Raw genomic sequence first — 22,839 nt, 5'->3', positions numbered from 1 at the left:
ATGTCATCAAATGTTTAAAATACCTCCTATTTTTTTAATATACATGTTACAAGTCTCCCCCTCCAATTCATGGTGTTGCTGTCTGTTCAAATACAAAAATGGGATCTTATTAGCCAGACACTAAGAAGAGTTCTGTATTTAGTAGCAATTAGTCTTTGGAGCTGCTAAGCTTTAAAAACTCCATAGGCAGTTTTAGGCTCCTTGAACACTTCTGATTTGGGAGCCTTCAGAAGAATGACTGCTTGTTATTGAATCTCCGTTCTGTTTTCATGGCTGTGAAATCTGCTCAGCTCCCTATTTTTCTTATTGAATCCATACAATCATTTTCAGTGGCTTTTGTGCTCACCATTGAGTTCAGTTAGGAAATGCTCTGTGATGCCTCCATACAAACGTTGTTTGCACATCACCCCAAGAAAGCAAAAATAAAGACAAGGAACTTGAAATTAAAAAATAACATTAATGAGAAAGATCTTTAAAAGGTCAAAATATTTCCTTTTGTTTAAAAATTAAGTCACTGAACTGTACTGAATTTATAATAGCAAAGTTGTTATTTACAAAAGGGACTTCATAAAACACATTTTGCATAAAGGGGCAGAAGGCCCAAAACATATTGTTGATATTAATCTATTCATTGGAATAATTTCAAATATCTCCTGGATGCCTTAGATCAATGTGTTTGTGTACTGACTGTACATATCAGAGAGCAAAGCAAGCTCGGATTCTGTTTCATCATGTATCCAGCTGGGATTGTGAATACACATTGCTGCTGTGTACTGTAAGATCAGAGAAGCAGCAGATACAGAGCAGTAATGGGGTCTTCAGTTTCTCCCTGTACAGATAATGTGACTGTCACAAATGAGAGTGTTGTGCAAAGCCTCATTTTAGACACAGTCAATAGCTAAGACATTGGTTAATAGAACTGAAGGAGGAAATTTGACCCTGGACCTCATCCTGAGTAAAGTTGTGTGCTGTGGTTCAGAAGAGGCACATTGCTACAGTGACTGTATTGCAGTTAGGCTCAACAGCCTACCGAAACAACAACAAAATTCACAACAGTTTTGATCCACTTAAGAAAAGACAGTACAGAAAAGTAAAGATTCTTACCAGGAAGAACAAAGAAGACAGCAGCTATGAGAAAAACACTACACCAGGTGGTGTGGGAGCTACTTAAGGACGCCATATGTGAAAGTCCAGCACCCACCTCCTGTTTTGAAAGCCTTGAGAAAAAGTGAAAGGAAGACGACACAACTAAACAAGTGAACAGAGGAAGTTGATAGAAACTATTGGGTTCCTATTGGGTTATATACTCAAATGATGTTTCAGATTTTTAAATGTCAAAACTCAGCAAGGCAGGCAAAGGGAGATTCTTCATTGGGATTTTTCAAAGCACGTGTGATTTAGTGATCATGGAACAAAAATAATGGTATAATAAGATCACCAGTATGAGACTTAAAAAATCTAAAAGAATTCAAGGAAAGGAAAGACCAAATAGCTGGCACTAATGCATAACCACTCAAAATTCCTTTGTTATCAAAGACTTTGAGGATGGATACTGTGATGCCAGTTTTTAAAAACAGTTTTTAAACCATTCAGGGAACTGCAAGCTTGTTATTGTGGTTTTGGCCTTAGGCAGCTTAGCACAAATTATAATGCAAAATAAGATTCATGGTGCCTGAAGAGCTGTGATCTATGTGGGAAAGATAACATGAATTTTGCAAAAAGGAAATTGCAAACATCCTGGATTTCTTTGAAGAGCCATGAAATATGTGGTTATGGGTAGTACAGCTGATGTGCTTTCCTTAAATTTCCAAAGGTTTTTGAGACGTAGCGTAAAAGAGAAAGTCCCAGAATTGGTAACTGGACAAATAGCAGCACACATCAATGTAGAGGGAGGTCAAAATTTATGTTCAATAATAGTTGGTCAGGTAAAAAGGGTGACTGGGGAGGTCAGGTTTCTTGTTGATACACAGATATTAACTGTGGTAATGACAAGAGCTGGTTACAGTGTCATCCCAAATAGATTGGCTTGTCAAAAACAGCAGGTGAAACCCAGGTAGTTGTCAAGTGATACAGTTGGGAAAAAACAGTCAAGTTCACCTGTCACTGAGTTGGCTGTACCAAGCAGGAGTCAGATTTTGCAGTGTGAAAAATAACCATGAAAACGTCAGTACTTGTTTGCAGTCAAAAAAAAAACCCAACCAAAATGATGGGAATTATTAGTGTAAAAAGCAGCAGTTTGCTACAGTTCATACAGGTCTGTGTATAAAGCCAGGTAAACATTCATGGTAGAAATGCACTGTGAGCTATATGCCTTTACTTATCATTGTCATCACTGTTAATTGAATTTGCCTGAAATCAGGAAGGTAGTACCCAGTTGTGGTAAGCAGCATATAGAATGGCCTGGGTTGAAAAGGACCATAATCATATAGTTTCAACCCCCCTGCTATGTGTAGGGTCACAAGAGATGTACAACGTTTACCAATTCACCAACATCAAAAATGCTGAAGATCACTAAGAACATGAGAAGGGTTTTTTTTTTCTGATTCAAATTATCAGATGACATTACTGCACTCTCCAAAAAAGAGACTGAAAATATTTATGTGCTCCTGAGATCTTTTCAGTATTGCTCTTTTTATAATGAGCCATTATATTTTGTTGCATTTGTTAACCAAAGTTTTTCGATCTTAGTCAAATTATAGCCTGCTGATATTTTAATTTGCACGAAAAATAACTTTTTTTTCTCTTGCAAGATTCTAAACCAAAATGAAATTATTCTGCATTGACTGCTTGATACATGGAAAATTCATCTTGTGTATCAGAGGAAAAAAAAAAAAAAAAAAGTTTAAATTAGATGAAATACCAGGAGAGAGAGAGAGACTCATGTCCTGTTTCATCTCAGCAAAAAAGCAGAACTGCTATGAACAAGGTCTGGAAAGCATACTGTCGGAGTTGGTCCTTGAGCAGGAGAACCAGCTACTGTACTTGAGTTATGATGAGTGTGTTATAGAGGAGCTCAGAGGATGTTCTTTGTCTTTTCCTCAGGCTGCTTTATCTTCTTTTTCTTTTGGGCTGTGCTGTTCTAAAGGAAAGTTCTAATAATACTTAGGGATCTTTAAAAATCCTTACCATCATCTGTTTGTTTTCGGGTAGTTGGAGTTTGGCATGCTATGAAATTTTGCATACCTTTCTTAGACTTGCAGACACCTGAATAAATAGTCTTCCTGCTTTCATTGTCTTATGTGATGCTTTCCCTGGATATTTTCCTCTGTTGTTTGTATGAAGGCACTTGGAAAATACAGCTGGGCTTGAAGCCCTTTTCAATCATGTATTTGCCAGCAATGTGTTCATACTCATGGTTAGTGGGAGTGGGAGACACAGCAGAAGTAGTTTGCTCTTACCTTATGGAATTTAATCTCTTTGTGTCTCCAGCTACTGATGAATTACATAAATTAGCTCCCTAACTCCATAGAGGTTAATAAATAAAGTCAGCAAATTCAAAGTTCTAATGTAAACTGTTATTTATGTTATATGCTTTTTTTTTTTTTTCCAAAGAAACGAGCTGGATGGGAACTTTTCATTATCAAAATTCAGTAAGTAGTTTTTATAAACCATCTTCAAGTCTTCATTGGTGGAGCTGTGCCCCTCTTCTGTTAAGGAGACATGAGATTTGCATAGAGAAGATTTTTTACGTTTCAGACCACATAAAATGAGTTGTTAATAAATCATTTATCCTTTGTCTTTTTTTCAGGCTATTCATTACCACTTTTACATCACTCTGTCAGTCAGACTAGTGTGACTGTGCATCTGCGTGGTAAACTACATCGAGAAAGGCTAAAAATAATCCAGTCGGGAAAAAAAAGTTAAATTCCTAGCAGATCCTGAAGAGTGTTCCTATTAACACTTACTTAAGGCTAAAAGAAATTACCATAGGTGAAAAATGGTCATGAACATTCTATCTGGGAGCTACTTTGCTCAGTCAGACAGAGGATAGCAAGTCTAGGCTAAACAGATTGAAGACAGTTGCTTCTGGATAATTAGATTATGTGATAAACTAAGCTGCATGTGGAGCAAAGAGGGGTCACAGGAGGGAGAGAGGTGACAGCTGGTAGGTACAGAGAGAGAAGAATCTTGTTGGGTTGGGACAAGGTTGTGAGTACAGTTTGTGTGGTCAAAAGCTGGTGTCTTTCTGTGGTAGTTAAGTATCTATATTCATTTGGAGGTGGTCAGGGCCTGGTTGGATGGGGCCCTGGCTCCTGATCTAGTATTAAATGTGGAGATTGGCAGCCCAGTGGGTTGGAGATTCCTGATCCTTGAGGTTCCTTCCAACCCAAGCCTTCTATCATTCGATGATACTATGATCTAACTTGTCATTAAGTCTGCTTAAGTAATATACGTGACACATTTTTCATATAGTGACACTGTGACATAATAAGCCTCTTCAGCCCATGTGAAAAATTATTGCAGCCAGGTTGATATCTACTGATATTTTTTAAATTCCTGCCGGTTTGAAATGTTGAGAATCAGACAAAAGTTTGTGTGCACAGGACAGTGGATTTTGTTCATTAATAAAAAATCAGAGCCAGACTTTGGTGCTCTTGTAAAGAAGAATCTTTTTCCATGTTGCCAATTTTTGTAAAAGAGACTAACTCTTCTCAATTGTTGAAAGTATCTAATACAAATTCACTGTCTGCATTTCCTCTGTAGTTAAGAGAGGGAGGGAGATAGAGGTGGTGAAGACCATCGGGGTGCTTTTCCATTGCAGGTGGTTTAGGATGAGGCAAATTGCTTTACGAAAATTCTGGCCTCTGGATTTAATAGAGGGAGCATACTTCTAAGTGTGGACTAAGTACATACTTTTTAGACAGCTCAAGTTATAGGAGCTGACTCCCACTGAACATTTGATTTAATATCACTCTGTGGGCTGTGACTTAAACATTAGCGTTTGTATTTTTTCTACAACTCCTATTTATGTATTAGCATAACTGTTGTAACCAGGTAGCCTTGCTGCCTGTATAAACAACCATTTCTTGAATCCCTTTAATCTCTTGGCTTCTCTGCTTACTGCACGCTTGTCAATTTAATAAGTTAACTGTATTGTTCAGAAAACAGGTGTTTACTTTTTTCTATTTGCTTGTGAAACTGCTCAGATTAATTAGGTGTCACCTTGTTCTTGCATAAGGAGGCAGAAATAGAGCCCATTTTATTAATCTTTGTTTCAGTCAAGTAATACATACATTTTTGGCATGTCTCTGATAACTTCTATGAGAGTCATGTTCTCTTCTGACAACATCTTGTGCTGGGACTGTGCTAAGAATAAAATCTATGAAGCTTGAGGAGTACAGCAGATTTATGTAATAGCTTTGTAATGTTGTTGTTGTTTTCCATCCTGTTTCTTTGGTATGCATACAAGGTGTTTGCTGATTTGCTCGCTGATACCCACTGAACGTATGTTTTTGTTGAGCTTCCCATAGGTCTGGTTTTTGGTTGCTTTTCCCATATTTAGAACAGTTCACTCCGACCATAGCAGTGAGTTGTCCAGACTAATCGATTTGTGTACATTGCTTTGCATTTCCCAGCATTTAATTTCATTTCTTGCTGGTGTCAGACCATGACTAGTTCCATACATCGGGCAGTGGTTGTCAAGAGGGGAAAACTGGAATAATCAGAGCAAAATTTCAGTCTTACTGAGAAGTTGTTACAATATGTGAGAAGGAACGGTAAAAAGTTGAAAAGAACTTGGTAATGTCTTGAATTTTATTTGTTTCTTGTGTTGGAGGAAGCTCAGTACAGCTCTAATTTCCTTTTAATCAGGTAATCCTAATAACACTGGTATATAGGAATGCTACAAGAAATCTGCATTTTGACGCTTTCACCTACTCTCTTCAGACCTTTTGCTGTCCTGATCTACCACAGATAAGGAAACTTCTGGATTTGGAACAAAACTTAATTATCTTAAGCCCTGTTTTCCCTTGTGCACCATTTTTCTTTCAGGTGGCTTAAAATCAATTGAGAGTGCTTAACTACACAACATGCCATAGTTTTGCTGTGATTTAGGGATTCTTGGATGCATAAAAACATGTTGTACCACTTCGCTGAGAGCCCAAATTAGAGTAGCTGTATTAGCAAACAGTGTGTTCAGGTTAACAGAGGGCTGAGAAATTTTAAGGAACTGCGTTTATAGTGGAATTCACCTATTATAACACAAGTACTCCCATGAAATTCCAAATTAAGATCTTGAGATGAAACACTGATGTTTTGTTTATATTATCTTTCACCATTCATATCTGCCTTCAGTTCTTCTATTTTATTCCTACAGGACCACATAGACGTTATTTTTCCCACGTTCCATATGCTCAAATCATGTATAAAGATATTTAGCTCAAATACCATGCATGCAAAACATTCCACACTGTGGATATGAGGTGATGTTTGGTGTGTCTTTAACATGCTGTGCCGTTCAATTACAATACAGCAAATTTATTTTTATGCAGCCTTCTTCATAGAAAGTATAGAAAATTGCTTTGTGGTGAGTCATCTGTCAGCTAAAGAACTAAAAGTCTTGTAGTGATATTTAAAGAGAGAAAGTGGCTCAGAGCTGACAGAGTTCAAGACAGAAAAAGAAACAGAAATGAAAGAGAAGGCCTCTATCTATGGAGAAAATAGAGGCAAAGACTGGAGGGGGAGGAGTGATGAGAAAGCCAAACGCTCTGGGGATGTCAGAGGCAGCTCAGGATACCACGCAGATCACTTGGAAACGTAATTTGGGCTCCAGATGTCTCTGCTGGATCACTCTGGCATTAGACAAGCAAAGATTCTAGAGAGAATTGCATAAAATCAGGTGATCGGGCTCGGTGTGATGAGAGGAATTTAGAAATGTGCAGGTAGAGGTTAAGGGAAGGATAAATGGCTTAACTTACAATGGCAGAGCATTAGAGGAGCACTGGTATTCAGGGCTCCGTGATTAAATGTGTGAGCATTTTGTTAGACTATGGAAGAGGGAATTTTACTTCATTACATGGGAAATTATTATAGGCTTGAATACAGATTTCAGCAGCAGCGCAGTCAAAAGGAGGATGGATTCTGGCAGTCTTCCTTTGCTAGTGCCAGGAGGGCTTGCATTCAGAAGTGAACTTGTGTGGGAGCAAGTCAGTTCAGGGTCAGAAATGAGGTCAGGGTGAGAAATTCAGAGGTCTAGTTTTGTGTACACTGATAAGATATGAATAAAGCAACATAAAAGCTGTCTTGGAGAGCAGGAGGGACTTCTTTCCCTTGATGTTTGAACCTTTTGAAGAATTAGCTTGTAAGGAAATTACAGTGTATCAAGGGAATGGCAGAACCAAGGCAGGCTGTTAAAGGAACACAGATTACTTTCCAAGGTCACTGATGCCCTGCATGCTTTCCCTAGAAAGATGATGTCCAAAGCTGAGCTAGCAGTATGATACCCCAAAGAACAATGATGCTTAAGAAGAAGAAAGTAGAAGAATCAGAAACAGATGTCTGATGTTTTTAAGGCACGGTACTATCATGGAGGGATGCATCAGTCCTTCATTGTGAATTACATGCTTTTTTGCATTCTTGGTCAAGTCCAGCAGCTGGTAGTGTGGACCTCTTAGGAGAGTTCTTCATCCCATACTCCCCAGCCTGCACACACTGGTTTTGGCCCTGATGCTTCTTTTGGCTTTTCTCTCTGTGCAGAACCATATTATGTGTAATATAATCTAAAGTATGTAGCACAAAGGAGAATACAGTCTTTATTGAAAGTAAAAGGGAGAAGAGCTTTTCTTAATGCATTCAAAGAAGTTGGCTTCGACATTGTAGAACTCAAAGGCATTCTAATCATAAAAGCAAAGTTAGAGACACTCAGATGTCCCAAAATTTGAAAAGAGTAATGTATCATTTTATGCAGTTCCAAAGTGCTTATTACAAATCTTATTTACAACTATCATTTTGTTTTTGAATCTGCAGAGGAGGAACATGAAGTACAAACCAAGAGAAAACGCATTCGAAGAAAGAAACTAAAGAACAGTTTACAAGATTCTAGTGATTTACATGGAGAACAAGTAGAATCTGGAATGCGGGAGACTCTTGTTCAAGATAATTTACATCTGCAGCAGACAGACAGCTCCAAAATCAGCAAAAACAAAAGGAGAAAAATGAAAAAGAAGCGACAGAAAGAAAAAATGAGAGCAGCTGGCTTGCTAACAAAAACTACCGGTGTGGATTTTACATATCAGCCTGACAAAAGCAACAGAGAAGGAGCAGCAGACTTAAAAGACACAGATGAAAAGGCAGATAGTATTCTGGACTTCTTGCAGGCAACACAGCAAATTTATTTTGCTGACAGTATGTATTACTTTCTCCTTTTTCTTCTGTGAATATTGCCACGTGAGGAAAATAGATGTTCACTTCTTATTTCCATAGAATGGGCCAAGTCTACTAGAGAAGTGTATCTTTTGAGCTTGTAAGTCATGCAGATAATTAGCATTTGTCCCATTTTCTGGTGTATACAAGAAAACATCCTTATCAACATAAAAAACTGTAGTCCTAATTGATTTGTTTCTCTGTGTTTGAAAACGCACATAATATTCCTTTCTCATTTTTAAAATATTCCAGCGTGTTCAGAGTAAGTGTAGTGGTTAGCATGGACCAAATTCTTCTGTTCTCTGAAAGCAAACATCCAGCGGTATTACTTGCTTTTGGAAACGCTCAGATGAAGGCAATAATTGCTGTTCTAAACTGCTTTCATGCTTAGTGTCTCCAATCCAACCTACTTTTCAAAAAGCTCTCCTTCCCAGGAGGAGGTTTGTTTCTAATTTACAATGAAATCTAGACAGATTGCATTCAAGAGGAAAGAGGAAGGTACTGTTGGCGTCGGGAATGACTTTTCATATTTTCATAATGTATTTTCACTTTTCCTTAAAGTAGTTGTGAAAAAGATGAATGTCAGCTGATGCTTAATGCACTTTCTGTAGCACTTTAGATAGGATTACGTAGTTATGATCCCTAATAGCCTATTGTACAACCACTTTGGCCACTAAAATCAGGGAAGTTCTTACTGTTGTAGCTAAATGTGTTTCTTCTCTTGCCCTCCAAAAAAGTTTTGTGTATGATGCTTTCTATGGCGTCATAAATGTCTTCCAGAAATAATGATGTTTTAATGGTAGGTATCATAATTATATGTACTTACACCAGATTCTGTTGGTATCTTCTAGAAGTAAATGTGTTTTCTCAAAGGTAAGATACTGTGCTCTTTAGCTGCTCAGCTCAGAACGTAGCTTTAAAATTATAACTGTTTTATGAAATTGGAAAAAAAAAAGCAGTGAAAATATTTTCCGAGTGCATGGCCTTGGCTGTCTTTGTGGAGCTACATGAAGAATATTAAACAGCTTACCTACCTATATAACCCACCTTAAGTTAGAGCTGTCAAAACTACTCCCATAAAATTCATCTTTCGACTACTGAATTACTTTAAAAGCCCTATTAGGATGACACGAGGGATTTCATGCTATTTTTTTTCTCAAGATTTATGCGTAGAATTTTCTTTGCTTACTGTTAAAATATTTCTGCTGTGTCAAGTCTTCATGTGACGTCTAGTATTTGAAAACCATCCTACTTTCTAGCTAATGTACTTCCATCATCAGAAATCAGAATTTTCCTACTTTATTGTGTGGCTAAGTAAATGTAGCCTACACCATTTGCATGTGCAGTAGTGTAATTCCAGACTGAGTAAAACTGCAAACTCAGTTAACCATTCTGTTATTAATATGTGTCCAAGAACAGAAAACTGGTCAGTTCTGCACAGCTGACAGAAAACCTGTGCAGGTAAGACATTACATCTGTAAGTCAGCATGACTAACTCTCTTACTAAGAGAGTCTTAGTATATATATTGTTCTGCCATTATGCTCTTTGCCTTATCCAGTTGAGTGACTTCTAAATTATCCATTTTTTTGGATAAAATTGGAAACCATTGTTTTTAGCAGCACTTTCAAATGGTCACATTGGGTTACAGTCCTTCTACTTAAATCAGAAAGCTGAGTCAGGAAAAGCCTGCTCTTGTAACTTGGTTTGCTGGTTTAATAAAAAAACACATTTTTATAATGCATATTGTGTAAGAACCAAAGGCTTTGGCGACAGTTCACTCTCTACATCATACTTTTCTCATACAAATTTAGATTTCTCTTGCTTTCGTGTCATGATGAATTTTATTGTCCTTTTTACAGTTTCCCTTTTTATAATTGTTTAAATAATTAATTAAAAGTAGAGCTGTTTAGTACGTGATATTTGGTTGTAAGTTGTAGTAAAAAGAAAGTTGCCATCTGTGAAAATTCTCTGTGCATGTTGAATATTCTTATTGTTTTTCCAGATAAATCAAAATGCACAGATTCTACTGTAAATTCAGCTGCTCAAGAGCTTTTACAGTGTCTTGAATCTCGCAACATATCTTCTTCAGATCTAACTCTTCTACATCAGATGAAATCCCTTATATTGCTACAGGATATTGACAGACTGAAGGATGCTTTGAAACAATTCCAAGAACATTCCGTGATGCCTCCTGGTATGTACTATTGACTCATGATCGTTCACTGATGTTCTTTTTTTGTGTGGCTAAAATTCAGATTTGTCACAGATTTTTGTGTTGCGAGGCAGTAAATAATTGTATACTAGTAAGCCTACGCTTAGGCAAGATTTGAAAGGATCAATCCCACAGAAAATGTAACAATTCCCCCTATTTCTTGTTTAGTTATGAAGTTTCTGTATTCTGCAGTTGCAGAGTGCAAGATGATTAAGGTTCTTAAAGCACTTTCTTTACATTAAATACAGATTCTTTAAGATACAAAAAAGGATTATGGCAGCCCTCAGAGTTCTAATAGATACAAAATGTCCAGGTGTGCATGGAACAAAATCATTCCTGCATTTAAGAATTTGGTTCAAGAATTAATTGCAAGCCCAGATTTTATGATCTTAATTCTTGTCAGATAGTCTTGTCAGATGTAATACACATTTGCAAACTAAGCAAGACTCAGCAGGAATAGTGGTAATGGTAATTCTCCCCTTATTAAATGACCTAAATCAGCTTCTATTGATTAAATCCAAGTGGAACTGTTGAAGTGACCACATTCAAGATATTCCTCATGGGCCTTACCCAAATTCTGCACAAGATAGCAGGAATTCTGCTAGTTTTGCAGTCTCTAGGCAAGCTGCCCTTGTTTCCTCTTCTATAACAGAAATATCAAATTGAAAAGAGAAAATGAAACAAGTAAGAATCAAATCCATAGAATTACTGTCGTTTTCAAGTATCTGTATTTGTCACTTAAAAAAAACAGAAAACAATTTGCTGAAGTGTTTTGGGTTTTTTGTGATGTGGTTTTTTTTTTTCTTTTTAATTAAATTTTATTTTTATTGATGCAACTTAGAACTTTACTTTTCAGTTGATTTTTCTGCCAGTGACTCCTGTCACTGGGCTCAATTCTGATCTTGTGCCAGGTTCACAGTTCATTCAAGGCCAGGCTAGATGGGCTTTGAGCAACGTGGTCTGGTGGGGGGTGTCCCTGCCTATAACAGGGGGTTGGAACTATATGATCTTAAAGGTCCCTTCCAACCGAAACCATTCTGTGATTCCACGATTCTATGATATTGTTGTGAGTTATTAAAGGATAATTAAACACCTGCTAAATATTAATTTGACTCAGCCAAGTTTAGCAGTTAGTAATTGAGGAATTTCAGTAAATGAGAATATAATGCTCTGAAATTTTTTCTTGAATTACACATTTAATTATACATTTATTTTCCCTATCTTTGACACAACAATAGGCAGTTTTGCACAGTTTTTAACATTTCAGATTTCTTTCCCAATGAGCAGGTGATAAAAGTCACAATTATAAAGATTTGTTGTCTCAGTAGATTCAAGTACTTGTTACAGAAATGCAGAATATGGCTTTTTATGAAGAATGTCTACATATTAGAAATCTTGATTTTTTTTACAAGCTGGTTTTTTCAGATTTTATTTAACTTCACTAGGATGTGATGTCCTAGAAAGAAAGGTTATTCCTTGCTAGAAGAGAGCAAGCACCTCTATGATTAAGACTTACTGGTTGATCTGTCCAGTCGTCATCGTCTCATAAATGGCAGACTGCGTAGCATCTGAATAATTACTTTGTCCATCAGTGATCATGTAAAATTGAGGCTGGTCAACAAGCTTTGTTTGAAAATGATTGTCTGAATTGTCACTGTTCAGGTTAAAAACAAAAAAGTCCTATTGGTATTTCCATTTATTTTGTAGCCTTTAACAAAAAATACTCTTCAGTCTTCTATGAATATAGGGAAGAGAATGTTTAGAACTCAAATAAGCACACATTTCTAGCAATGTGAGCTTTGCAGGTCTAAATCAATAAGTTGGTAGCCATTTGTAGAAGGCAGCCAGTTGTCTTCAGGGTTCTCCACAGTGCAGTGTGCAAAAGCAAAGAGATGCAACTGGAAGTGATGCTCCATTTGCTGGTTAGAAACTGGTTGAAATGAGAGCTACTTAATTCTCATTTCACATCAGTTATTAAAGCATAGGTGATCACCTAATTTAAAACAATGTAGTTATCTCCTAACTTACCAACTTATTCAGTTTTTACTCATCAACTTCATTCCATTATCTATTAACATTTTCCCTTTGCTGGTTAGTATCAAGTTTCAAATATATTCTTCCCTCGTTGCCTGGGAAATTATCACTCAGAGATGAGCTAGAAACTTCTTTTAACTGTCTTTTTTTGAAGAGTTGTCCTTTATATATGTCTCCTTTGTGTGAGAGGTACATTTTGCACATCAGAAGTAGTGGAGTTACTGTGTGCCAACAATAAGCAGGCTGGATACATAGAGGCCCTGAAATGACTAAATTAAACTTCTTTTTTTTGAATGTGCATTCAAAGAAAAGGAAATTAAATGTGGAAGCTGTATTAACATAACATTATAAAATAATCTTGAATGTGATGTTATGTGATAAGCAACATGGAAATCCCTATCATAAAAAAAGAAATAAAGTTAAATAGACAATCCTTGAATTAAGACAGAAATTTTAGGGCAATTTTAATACAGCAGTCTTTATGTGATTCAATGCAAAAATTCTCATTTCAGCTCAAACTTTGTGAAGTTACTCTGCAGAAAGAAATGGAGACGATTGCACTCTTTTAGATGATCATGTCATTTAAATCTCATTTCTTCGGAAATAATGAACCATAATAAAAAGGCATTCAAATATATAAACCAAAATTGTATCTCATATAAATAACTGACATCCTGTAAGAAAATGTTCCTGTTGATCTAGGAATTCATATGTATTAGCCTTCAATCTCAAGTCTCTGTATGGTTTTTAAAGAAATGATAATACGGAATGAAAATAGATATTCACTCAACTCTTTTCCTTTAATGTTCAGAAATATCATAAAAATGTTTCAGGAGAAATATTCTGCATAGAATCATAGCATGATTTTTTTTGATAGAGTGATTTTTTCTTTGTTTCAGATCACACCAAGTTCATCATTACTCTGTTTCACTACTGGATTACAGATATCCTTCCTACAAGGAACAGGAAATAAAGCCTTGTTTATGTCCATATGTGCAGGGTTAAAATTTAATATACAAGCACTTAGTCAAGTAGCAATTATTCAGAAAGAGCAGTGCCAATATACATTCTACATCTTCAGGTAAATGAATTATTTTTTATTTTTATAAACTCCAAAAGCAGGGTACGGCTAGTTATGATCTGTGTTACTGATCAAGACACACAAGCTGTGTGGCCTGAATCTTCATCTGGATGAGTATATGTATTTCATTTTGGGATAAGGGCCTTATCTACAACTGTTTCAGTTTGTATCAAATATTTTGTTCAAGAAATATGGTAATTTTTACGTTTATAAACTGATAGTTTCTTTCTGGAAGTACTTGAAAAACAGAAATGTATTTTTATATATAAATTTAAGGAAAAATGCACCCGAGGACTGTATTTTTTATGAATAAACTGATAATTTATGGAAGTAGATAAATTTCTACATCTACATCATGTAGATACTCTTTGGAATTATACAGGAGTTTTGACTGCAGTTTTAGAATGACTCTGTTTCCCATTGTGTTAGTTTGGTGGGCTTCACTGACCACAGAACTATGGGTCAAGGTTCTCTTTGTGGTTACTGTGCAGCCCCTCTGCACCTGCATTTATCTTTGTGTAGATGTACAATAAATAATATCTATGGCGTAGTTGTAAAATATTTTCAAATTCTGAAGAACACAGTGCTTTGTAAGCAAGGGACTCTTCTCTCAGTTGAGTGATCCACCTAGTAGGTGATACAAAGGAAGCCATTTCATTCCTTACTATGTTAGTTTCCCCATCAATATGATGGGGACAACATGTTTATCTCTTCCAACATATTCTTGAAGATACACTGCCAGCAGGTATACATATTGCATGTGTTCTTTATCCTCTTATTATTTTGTTGGGTATATCCTACTCAGAGGCATTGTTTTAGTGGTAGGCAAGCGTATATTTTTTTCATACTTCTTTCTCATTAACTGAATGGCTAAGGCAAGTGTATGCAGGCCTGGAGAATTTGAGTTATGTCTGTACCTAAACCAGATCTCGTACTGGGGAAACTAATAGCGTATTTCCTGTTTTAAAGTTCCTGACTTGCTGACACATAAGCACTGAATTGTAGTTGTCATTTTTTACTGATGTCATGTGTGCTTCAATCCCATAACTGAAGGATGAAGAAAATACTAGCTGAATGTGAAGCTCCTAGATACTATATTGATGGATTCCACAGGAAATTAATCACTTCATTCTCAGTTTGAGATGTGAATGTTGTGCATAAATGGGGCCTAGTAACAGCACAAAGAGGATATGTAGCATCTCATTAGGTAAGCATCATCTATCCTGTACAGTGAAAGTGGAAAAATAATAGAGACCATGCAATTAAAGAAAGTGCTGTAAAACACAGGTCTAGACTGGTCTGTGAGAACTGTGCAAACCACTGTACTTCCTGTATTTACTAATACTAGAGGGACAGTGTTAAGGGATGTTTTAAGGATGCTGCCTTTGAGAAGCTCCAGAACTAAGGGACTCTATTACTGCTTCCTGCCCACTAGAGCCCAGCCACTGGAGTTCCCCCTGGAGAACAGGATGTCTCTGTCATCACCATTGGATGCAACTGCAGCTCTCATGTTTCCAGGTTCAGCCAGTAGTAAGGCATGGCACATATCCCAGGGAGCCATGCACATCCACATTCACACGCATGCACACAACAGTAGTGTGAAGCAGCAGTGTGCCTGTGTGGTAAAGGAGTCTAATAGTATTCTGGGGTGTATTGAAAAGAGCATGGCTAGCAGGTTGAGGGAGGTGATTCTTCCCCTCTACTCTGCCCTGGTGAGGACACATCTGAAGCACTGTGTCCAGATCTAGGTTCCTCAGTTCAAGAAAGACAATGAACTTCTTAGGAGAGTCCTGTGGAGGGCCACAAAGATGATGAGGGGCCTGGAGCATCTTTCTTGCAAGAAAAAGCTGAGAGACCTTGGCCTTTTTATCCTGGAGAAAGAGAATGCTGAGAGGAGATCTTATCAATGCTTATAGATATTTGGTGAGAAGGTAGGTGTGAAGGCTCTTTTCAGAGGCACCCAGCAACAGGACAAGGAGCAACAGGCACAAACTGGAACACAGGAGGTTCCATCCGAACACGAGACAGAAATTCTTTACTTTGAGGGTGACAGAGCGCTGGAACAGGCTGGCCAGAAAGGTTGTGGTGTGTCCTCTGGAGTTAAAACCTGCCTTACAGCTTACCTACTGTAGGGAACCTGCTGTAAAGGGGGGGAGATGGACTAGATGGTCTCCAGATGTCCATTCTAACCCCTACAGTTCTGTAATTCTGTGACATGGCTGTCTACATGGACTGACACAGACTGGACACTGTCTTTAACAACACTGATGAGTAACCCTACATAAAACCTCAGTACAGTCAGTCATCTCCTCTGGCTGGTTGTGACTGCAGCTCACAAGTGAGAACACACATGCTTTTACTGCCCAGGCGCACAAGCTTGCGCACATTGTCAGCTGCCTCGAATATCAGCACAGGCACTCAGACTGTCTGATACCCCTGCCTGGATACTGGGCCTTCTTACCTGCTCTGTGGGTCCGCTACTCCCCAGCTAGCCCTGCCTGACAAAATCCAAACAGGGACATTTTCCCATCTCTTAAGCATTGAGCACTCACAAAGCCTTTGAGCATCAGACTGGACTCTCAGCCTTGCAAGAGACCCTTGCTCACTGTGAAGTCCAGGCTGATGTTTGCTGATCAACTACACATAGGCACAAAAATCAGACTAGGAGAAAATAAAAATGTACTGGTCCCAAAGCTGCTGATGCTGAAACTCTCATTCAGTCCACTTGCTGTCAGCACGGATGTCACCCAAGTCTGTCACCAGCTGATGGTTCTTAATTCACTTGCTCTACTTTTTGCAGTGGAGGGTATCTAGGATTTGCAGCACTCGCAGGGTGTCAAGATTGAGATTTACGTGGAAAGATAGTTAAAAAAGGATTTAATTAGAAAATGGGATTGACTGTGGTGATCAGGCTCAGTGTAAGTTAGATAAGTGAATGGACTTGTGGCTGGTTGCACGTGGCTGGTCCCCTTTGTTCTTCTGCCTCACTGTGCCCCTTGTTGCTCCCTAGTTCACCCCTTTTCTGTCTTTCAGCCTTTCTCTTAAGCATTTCTTAATAAATTATGAATAGTCCCACAGGCCCCTTCAAGTATCCATAATCCAGTTGAACTTGTTTCTCCTTTTTTATTAGCTATGAAGTCCAGATTGGTGATATCCAAAGCTATGCCTATAGTTTCTTAATGGACCATCAATTAGTGACTGGGGAGCTTTAGTCTTTGTTATAATCTCAGTTATTGCTTGCTGTGGGTTTTGTTTATTGCTTTCTCTGTTACTTGTAATTCCCTTTGAAGTGGAAAGGTCCTTGATCTGATAATGCGAATTAAGCAAATACTCTCACATTCCACACACCCTTACAGATTGGCCATGTAACATTAGCAATGACATATTAATGTACGGTCATGGATCTGTTGTTTTATTATTTTAACGCATGTATGTCAAGAAAAGGGCTGCTACTGCCCAAGCCAGCTAGAAGAGAGACTGCAGAGACTCCCTTGGTCCTCACATACAACAGAGAATACTGGAAGAACTAGTCAGTGCACACAAGGCCCTGCACATACTGATTTTAGATGGAGCTGTGCTTCATTTGCTTCCTATGCATTTATGGCCTTTCTAGAATTAATTACACAGTGCTAGGGGTTATTGTTAATCATGGACTGGGAGAAGCTAAGATTTAAAAAAAAAATAGATTCTTGATAACGAGGAAACACATATCATTTTGATCTTCTAGGTGGAAAAATACTATATATATTAATTAAATTTGGCTAGTGGTCTCTTGACCACAGCTTCTGGGCTGAAGTATTATTTTGCTTTCCTATTACTTACATAATTTACAAAAGTAACTTACATCAGATTGGGCCACTTTGTTATGATAAGACCATAATTTTATTATGGTCTCCATTATGACCAAGACCTTTTAAAGAGGTGGAAGAGTTTAATAGTGGAATGCCATCCTTAGTATAACACAATTCTGCATTAGGAATTTTTCATTATTGTTTCTGTTTCTATGCTTGGCCATTTCTAATACTATTAAAAAATTCTATGAATTGAGCTGAATTTTAAATAGCTGCATGCAGAGCAGCAGACCTGGGTATCTTTGCTAATCAGAAGTGTTTTGTACTGTCAATAGTCTAATCCCAGAATGTGAATAAAATTTCTTAGCTCAGAAATGTCCTTTGCTTGAATCAGGCAATAATGAGGAAACAATTGTTTTCAGTCTCTTTTTTCTTTTTACTTCAGCCACTGTAAGAGCCTTATATTTTGTGCAGGCATCAACTGGTCCTAACAAAGCAAGCCTGGGAAATGCTTCAGAGCATGGCAAATTTTTTTTATAGGCAGTGATATCTGATGTCTTTGTAAATGACCTGAATTATGAGCTGAATCTTATATTTACCAAACCTACCACTATTACACTAAAAGAGATTAGAAAGAGTGGAGGTTAAAGTAAAATCTGAGATGTGTGAAGGTTTGGAAAATTGGACCAAATTCAAGAAGATAGATTGTAGGTTGTCACTGTAGGTAAACATGGTCACACAAGAGTGTACTTGTTTCTGGAACAAGCACACCAAACAATGTCATGTTAAACCATAAGATGCAGAAGGACTTGGGAGCAGTTTGTGAAAGTATCCTGCAGAAAGATATGGTTTAAAAGTGAAAGAAATATTATTTATCCTATAATAATATCAGTAAGCCAATATGCTAAAAATTGCAGAGGAATTTTGGTTCCATGTTTACCACCCTATTTGCAGTCAAAGATTTTCACAGATCACAGTTTTAATGCCCGGTCACTTTTCTTTGTTTCTTCTCTAGAAGAAGTAATATTGATTCTATCTATACTTTTTATTGTTTAATTGGACAGGGTTATTACCTATTTGTCTGGAATACAAAAACTGAAAAAATTAAATGAATATCCATCAGTGAGCACTGTGTGTTTTACATTTCATGGCTCCTTCAGCATACCAATGAAGCATTTATTGCTTTGGTTTTTATGCTAAACCTATCAATGACACAGGAGACAGACTTAAGTTTTACCTCTTGAATGTTGTTCAGTCTATTGAATGTGCACTTTGGTAGGATTTTCAAGGCATTTCTATAGCAAACTTTGCATCAGAGAATTTCTGACTGAACTGTACATACAGTGTTATAAGCGTATTTCAAACTTCTGGGAAGACAGAACTTTTACATACTCTGTTTTAAGAATTAATATAGAATCCAAGAGTATGAAAAGTTTAGGGATCAACTAGAAAGCAGTCTGCATGTGGATTCAACAGTTAAATTTCTTGTTCACCTAATTAAATATTACTTAGCAAGGGAGAATCAGCAGCATGATGGAAGATGAGTATGCACTCTGAGTATGTGCTGGCCCCATCCCTAGGCTCCACGTACAGGGGAGAAGAGAGAGGCTGAAGTAGTTTTGAGCCTCTGCAGCACTGACTGTGCTTGTCTGCAAGGATATGAGACTGAAGCCATTATTGCTGTAAATAAGTACCTGTCTATTCTCAAAATTGCCGATATAGCCTTAATTCTTTTATTCTGTGGGTTTGTAATATGGGGAGCAGTCTCTGATGCTGTAGATTGCTACTGCTTCGTAAATGGTGCAGTATTTTTATAATACTTGACAAAACTGTAGGGTTATAAATTCCCTCATGTGTTTTCTATGGCAGCTGGCTTTTCTCCTCTGCACCAGTGCAGGGGGGTTCTACTCTGCAGGCTGAAACTCTGAAATGACATGTCGAAAAGAACGGCTTTCAAAAAAAGACAAGGATGGAAAAAAATAGTGAGAGGCTGCGTGAAAGCAGAGAATTGTTAAGCTGTCTTTGACCAAAGAAAACATATTTCACTTTGGTGTATCATAAAATATCTGGTCATAAGTGCAGTCTACAGAAGTAGAGTGGTGCGTGTTACATTTGTGCAGCATTCTATGCACGAAGTGTAACAACAAAAAGAGTATGAAAAAAACAGCAAACTGAAACTGGAAAAAAAAATACTGATATTTAAGCCCCTCAGCTTTTTAAGTAGATTTTGTGGTTAATTGCATCAGCCCTAGATTGCACCTAAGGAGGCTGCATTGCATGTGTTTGTGTAACTCATTTATCTTCACCATTAACAATTTGATCTTTTGTGTTGTATCTATAATTTTTTAATAGGGTAATTATAATGTCTGAGTATTTCACAATTTTTAAAACATGTTTTCCTTAGATGAAGGAGATTTACCTTTTTAAACTGCCAAATATAATGAATTAAGCCATGGGAGAAAAACATACTACATAAATATGAGGAAAAAGCAGAGATTGAAAAGTATTATGTGTGTTTCCTACATTTAAAGATCATAGGAAAAGCTGTATATTATATGTATTATTTGAAAACAATATAAATGCTCCACAGTCAGTCAAGGCCAAACATAGAGCTTTAATAAGGACATTCTCCAAGTTTAGTGCTTAAGTTTGTAGAATTAGTAGTCTGTGTTCATTTTAATGAACCGTGTGTATTTTTAAATAGATAAACAAGCTGTAGTTTTCTTTTCCATTATTATATTTCAATTTAGGATATATAATGAAAAAAAAAAAAGTGTTCTCGAAGATTGAAGAGAACCACACAGAAATAGAGAAGAAATGAATCTGGGTTCAGTTCTTTTTCTGTTGCATCAACTGTAGGCTTTTAGGTTGCCTTAACTAAAGACTGCCTTCCTTTTTCAAGATCCTGCCAGTCTTCTCAGTCCTCAGTGCACAGATGGTACCTCCATCCTCTCAGCCTCTGGTACTAGCTTTCATCACCCATTTGCTACATTTTCAGATCAACATGTTTGTGCTTTTTCCCACAGTGCCCTCCACAGATCTCTGTGGTTTTTCTATCTCTGTAGTTTTTCTATCTTCTTCCCTTCCTTCTCCTTTGCTGTAATGCTGCCCAAAAGCTCGGCAACAGATAGGTCAGTAGTGTGCTAAGACAACTGCATGCTGTGCTGACTAATGTGTCTCTGTACTCTCACATCAATCTGCCTATATTCTCATCTGTTTTCTCTTTTCTTAAAAAAGCAACAATTTGATGCAGGCCCCATCTGCAGCACTGTGTCCAGGCCTGGGGCCCCACCACAGGAAGGATGTGGAGCTCTTGGAACGGGTCCAGAGGAGAGTCACTAAGATGAGCAGAGGGCTGGAGCACCTCTCCTATGAGGAAACATTGAGGGAACTGGGCTTGTTTAGCTTGGAGAAGAGAAGGCTCCAGGGAGACCTCATTGTGGCCTTCCAGAACTTGAAGGGAGCATATATACGAGGGGGAACGGCTGTTTATGAGGGTGGATAGTGATAGGACAAGGGGGAATGGTTTTAAACTGAGACAAGGAGGTTTAGGTTAGATATTGGGAGGAAGTTTTTCACCCAGAGGGTGGTGACGCACTGGAACAGGTTGCACTGGATGCCCCATCCCTGGAGGCATTCAAGGCCAGGCTGGATGTGGCTCTGGGCAGCCTGGTCTGGTGATTGGCGACCCTGCACATAGCAGGGGGTTGGAACTAGATGAGCATTGTGGTCCTTTTCAACCCAGGCCACTGTATGATTCTATGATTCTATGATTCTGTGCTGAAGGAATAGTACAATGTAGTATATGTAGTTACTGATTTACACACAGGTAGAACCAGCAGCCAGCCTTCTGTACATTTTTATCTAGAGACCTGCGTATGGCCTCTGCTGACATTGAATGGGCTTCTTCTAATAACTGTTCTTGAAGTCATCGGCAGATCTGCATCAGGCTTCATGAAATTAGATGTAAAAATATCCAAGGGTAAAAATGTGGATAATATGTGTCTAGATATTAACAGGATTCTATTACAAAAAGGGTTTGGTCTTTTTTCTTTTTTAATTTTCTTTTAGACGTAGGATTACTTGAGTGTCCAAAACAATGCAGCAAAGGTTGGAGTTGTATCAGTGAGATATGCATAATTTTCTAGATGAAAAGAAGAGGTATGTGTGTAAAGGTATACCCTTTCTACATTAAACATAGGCGTGCATAGCTGCTTCTCTCCAAATGGCCTTTTGTCAGCGCTGTTCTTTAAAGGCACATACAATTGAGCAGGGAGGTTGAAACTAGATGATTATTGTGGTCCTTTTCAACCCAGGCCACTCTGTGATTCTGTGATATGATTCTATGATTGTGAGTTTGTAAAGCATCCAGCACAGTGAATTTCTATTACATCGAAGGTGGCAGTGTGTTAGGGTAGTGTGATAGAATAAAGTGTTATCAAGGAAGTGATAGAAGATTTTGTAAGCAAGGTTAAAAATTTTAAGCAAGGTTTAATAATCCTCTATTGCACACATGGTCTGTCTACTAAAAGTGATACAAAGTACCCTCTACCCTTAGGGTAGTATCCGTCTGTAACTTAGTAAAGAAAGTTTGGAGACAGGATTCATTTCTCCTAACTTCTGATGTCAGCAGTGTCAATATTACCATCTGAGAACCTTTTTAATTGCTCAGATGAAATAAATCCCTGTACAGCCCTGTGTATCTGATTGTTTCTAGATATCTATTTTAGGATGATGACAGTGGTACAAAGAGAATTAATTTATGTCTTCAGTATGGCTGAGAGCATAAACAGGTAGGTCAGGTAGAAACATCTGCATTACCTATGGATCTGGATCTTATTGAAAACAAATGCATTTGTTGCAGCTGAGAAAAAAACAGGAAGGTACACATTGCATTATCAAAGCATCACCATTCAAGGTGCTGCTCTGGTAGTGACAAGCTCCTTCAACTTGGACAGAGCCATATCTCCCTTTCTTGCTGCTTCTACAGGGAAACCAGTGCCCAGGAATAGTAAAAGGGAGAAGAGTAAGGAGCAATATACATCTGTACTTGGAATGTGATGAGGAGAAGCTTCTGCTTTTCCTCATTCCCTTTCTCCTTTATGTATTCATGCACAAGGTGGCCTTCACCACTTACCATGTAGGCTCAGTAAAAGATTGGTGTGTAATTTAGTTCACCTCCCAGTAACAACAGTAAAGTGGAAGTGAACATAAAAGCACAACAAAATAACAGTTGCTAATTATAGCAAACTGATTGCCCGTTGCCTATGTTTTAGGGAGTGAACCAGTGGTGAATACAGAGTTGATTCACAGAAGTAGTCACCAAGCTCTGTAGATGTAATGATAGTTAGTTTGATCT

General features: G+C 37.8%; 1 protein-coding gene across 7 annotated transcripts in view; it reads left to right on the top strand.

Annotated features, from left to right (window-relative positions):
• The window catches only part of ERICH1 (glutamate rich 1), a 97,221-nt gene that overhangs the window by 54,853 nt on the left and 19,529 nt on the right, over positions 1 to 22,839 (top strand). For 3 of the 7 annotated variants that reach the window (XR_006168212.1, XR_006168211.1, XR_006168213.1), the window contains exons 4-6: positions 7,966 to 8,343; positions 10,365 to 10,556; positions 13,508 to 13,689. Coding sequence is in view for 2 of the 7 variants with exons in the window: in XM_042815007.1 (XP_042670941.1) it covers positions 7,966 to 8,343; positions 10,365 to 10,556; positions 13,508 to 13,581 (644 nt within the window). In the remaining 5 variants the exon portion in view is untranslated. Of the gene's footprint in view, positions 1 to 7,965; positions 8,344 to 10,364; positions 10,557 to 13,507; positions 14,163 to 14,742; positions 14,897 to 22,839 lie in introns of those variants that run through there. The other 4 variants (XR_006168215.1, XR_006168210.1, XM_042815007.1 and 1 more) reach the window with 3 other exon arrangements.

The sequence above is a fragment of the Centrocercus urophasianus genome, unplaced genomic scaffold (genome assembly GCF_019232065.1).
Source record: "Centrocercus urophasianus isolate 14NV4802_14NV808 unplaced genomic scaffold, USGS_Curo_1.0 seq_10, whole genome shotgun sequence".
Lineage (NCBI taxonomy): Eukaryota > Metazoa > Chordata > Aves > Galliformes > Phasianidae > Centrocercus > Centrocercus urophasianus.
This window is presented reverse-complemented; position numbering and strand designations above follow the sequence as displayed.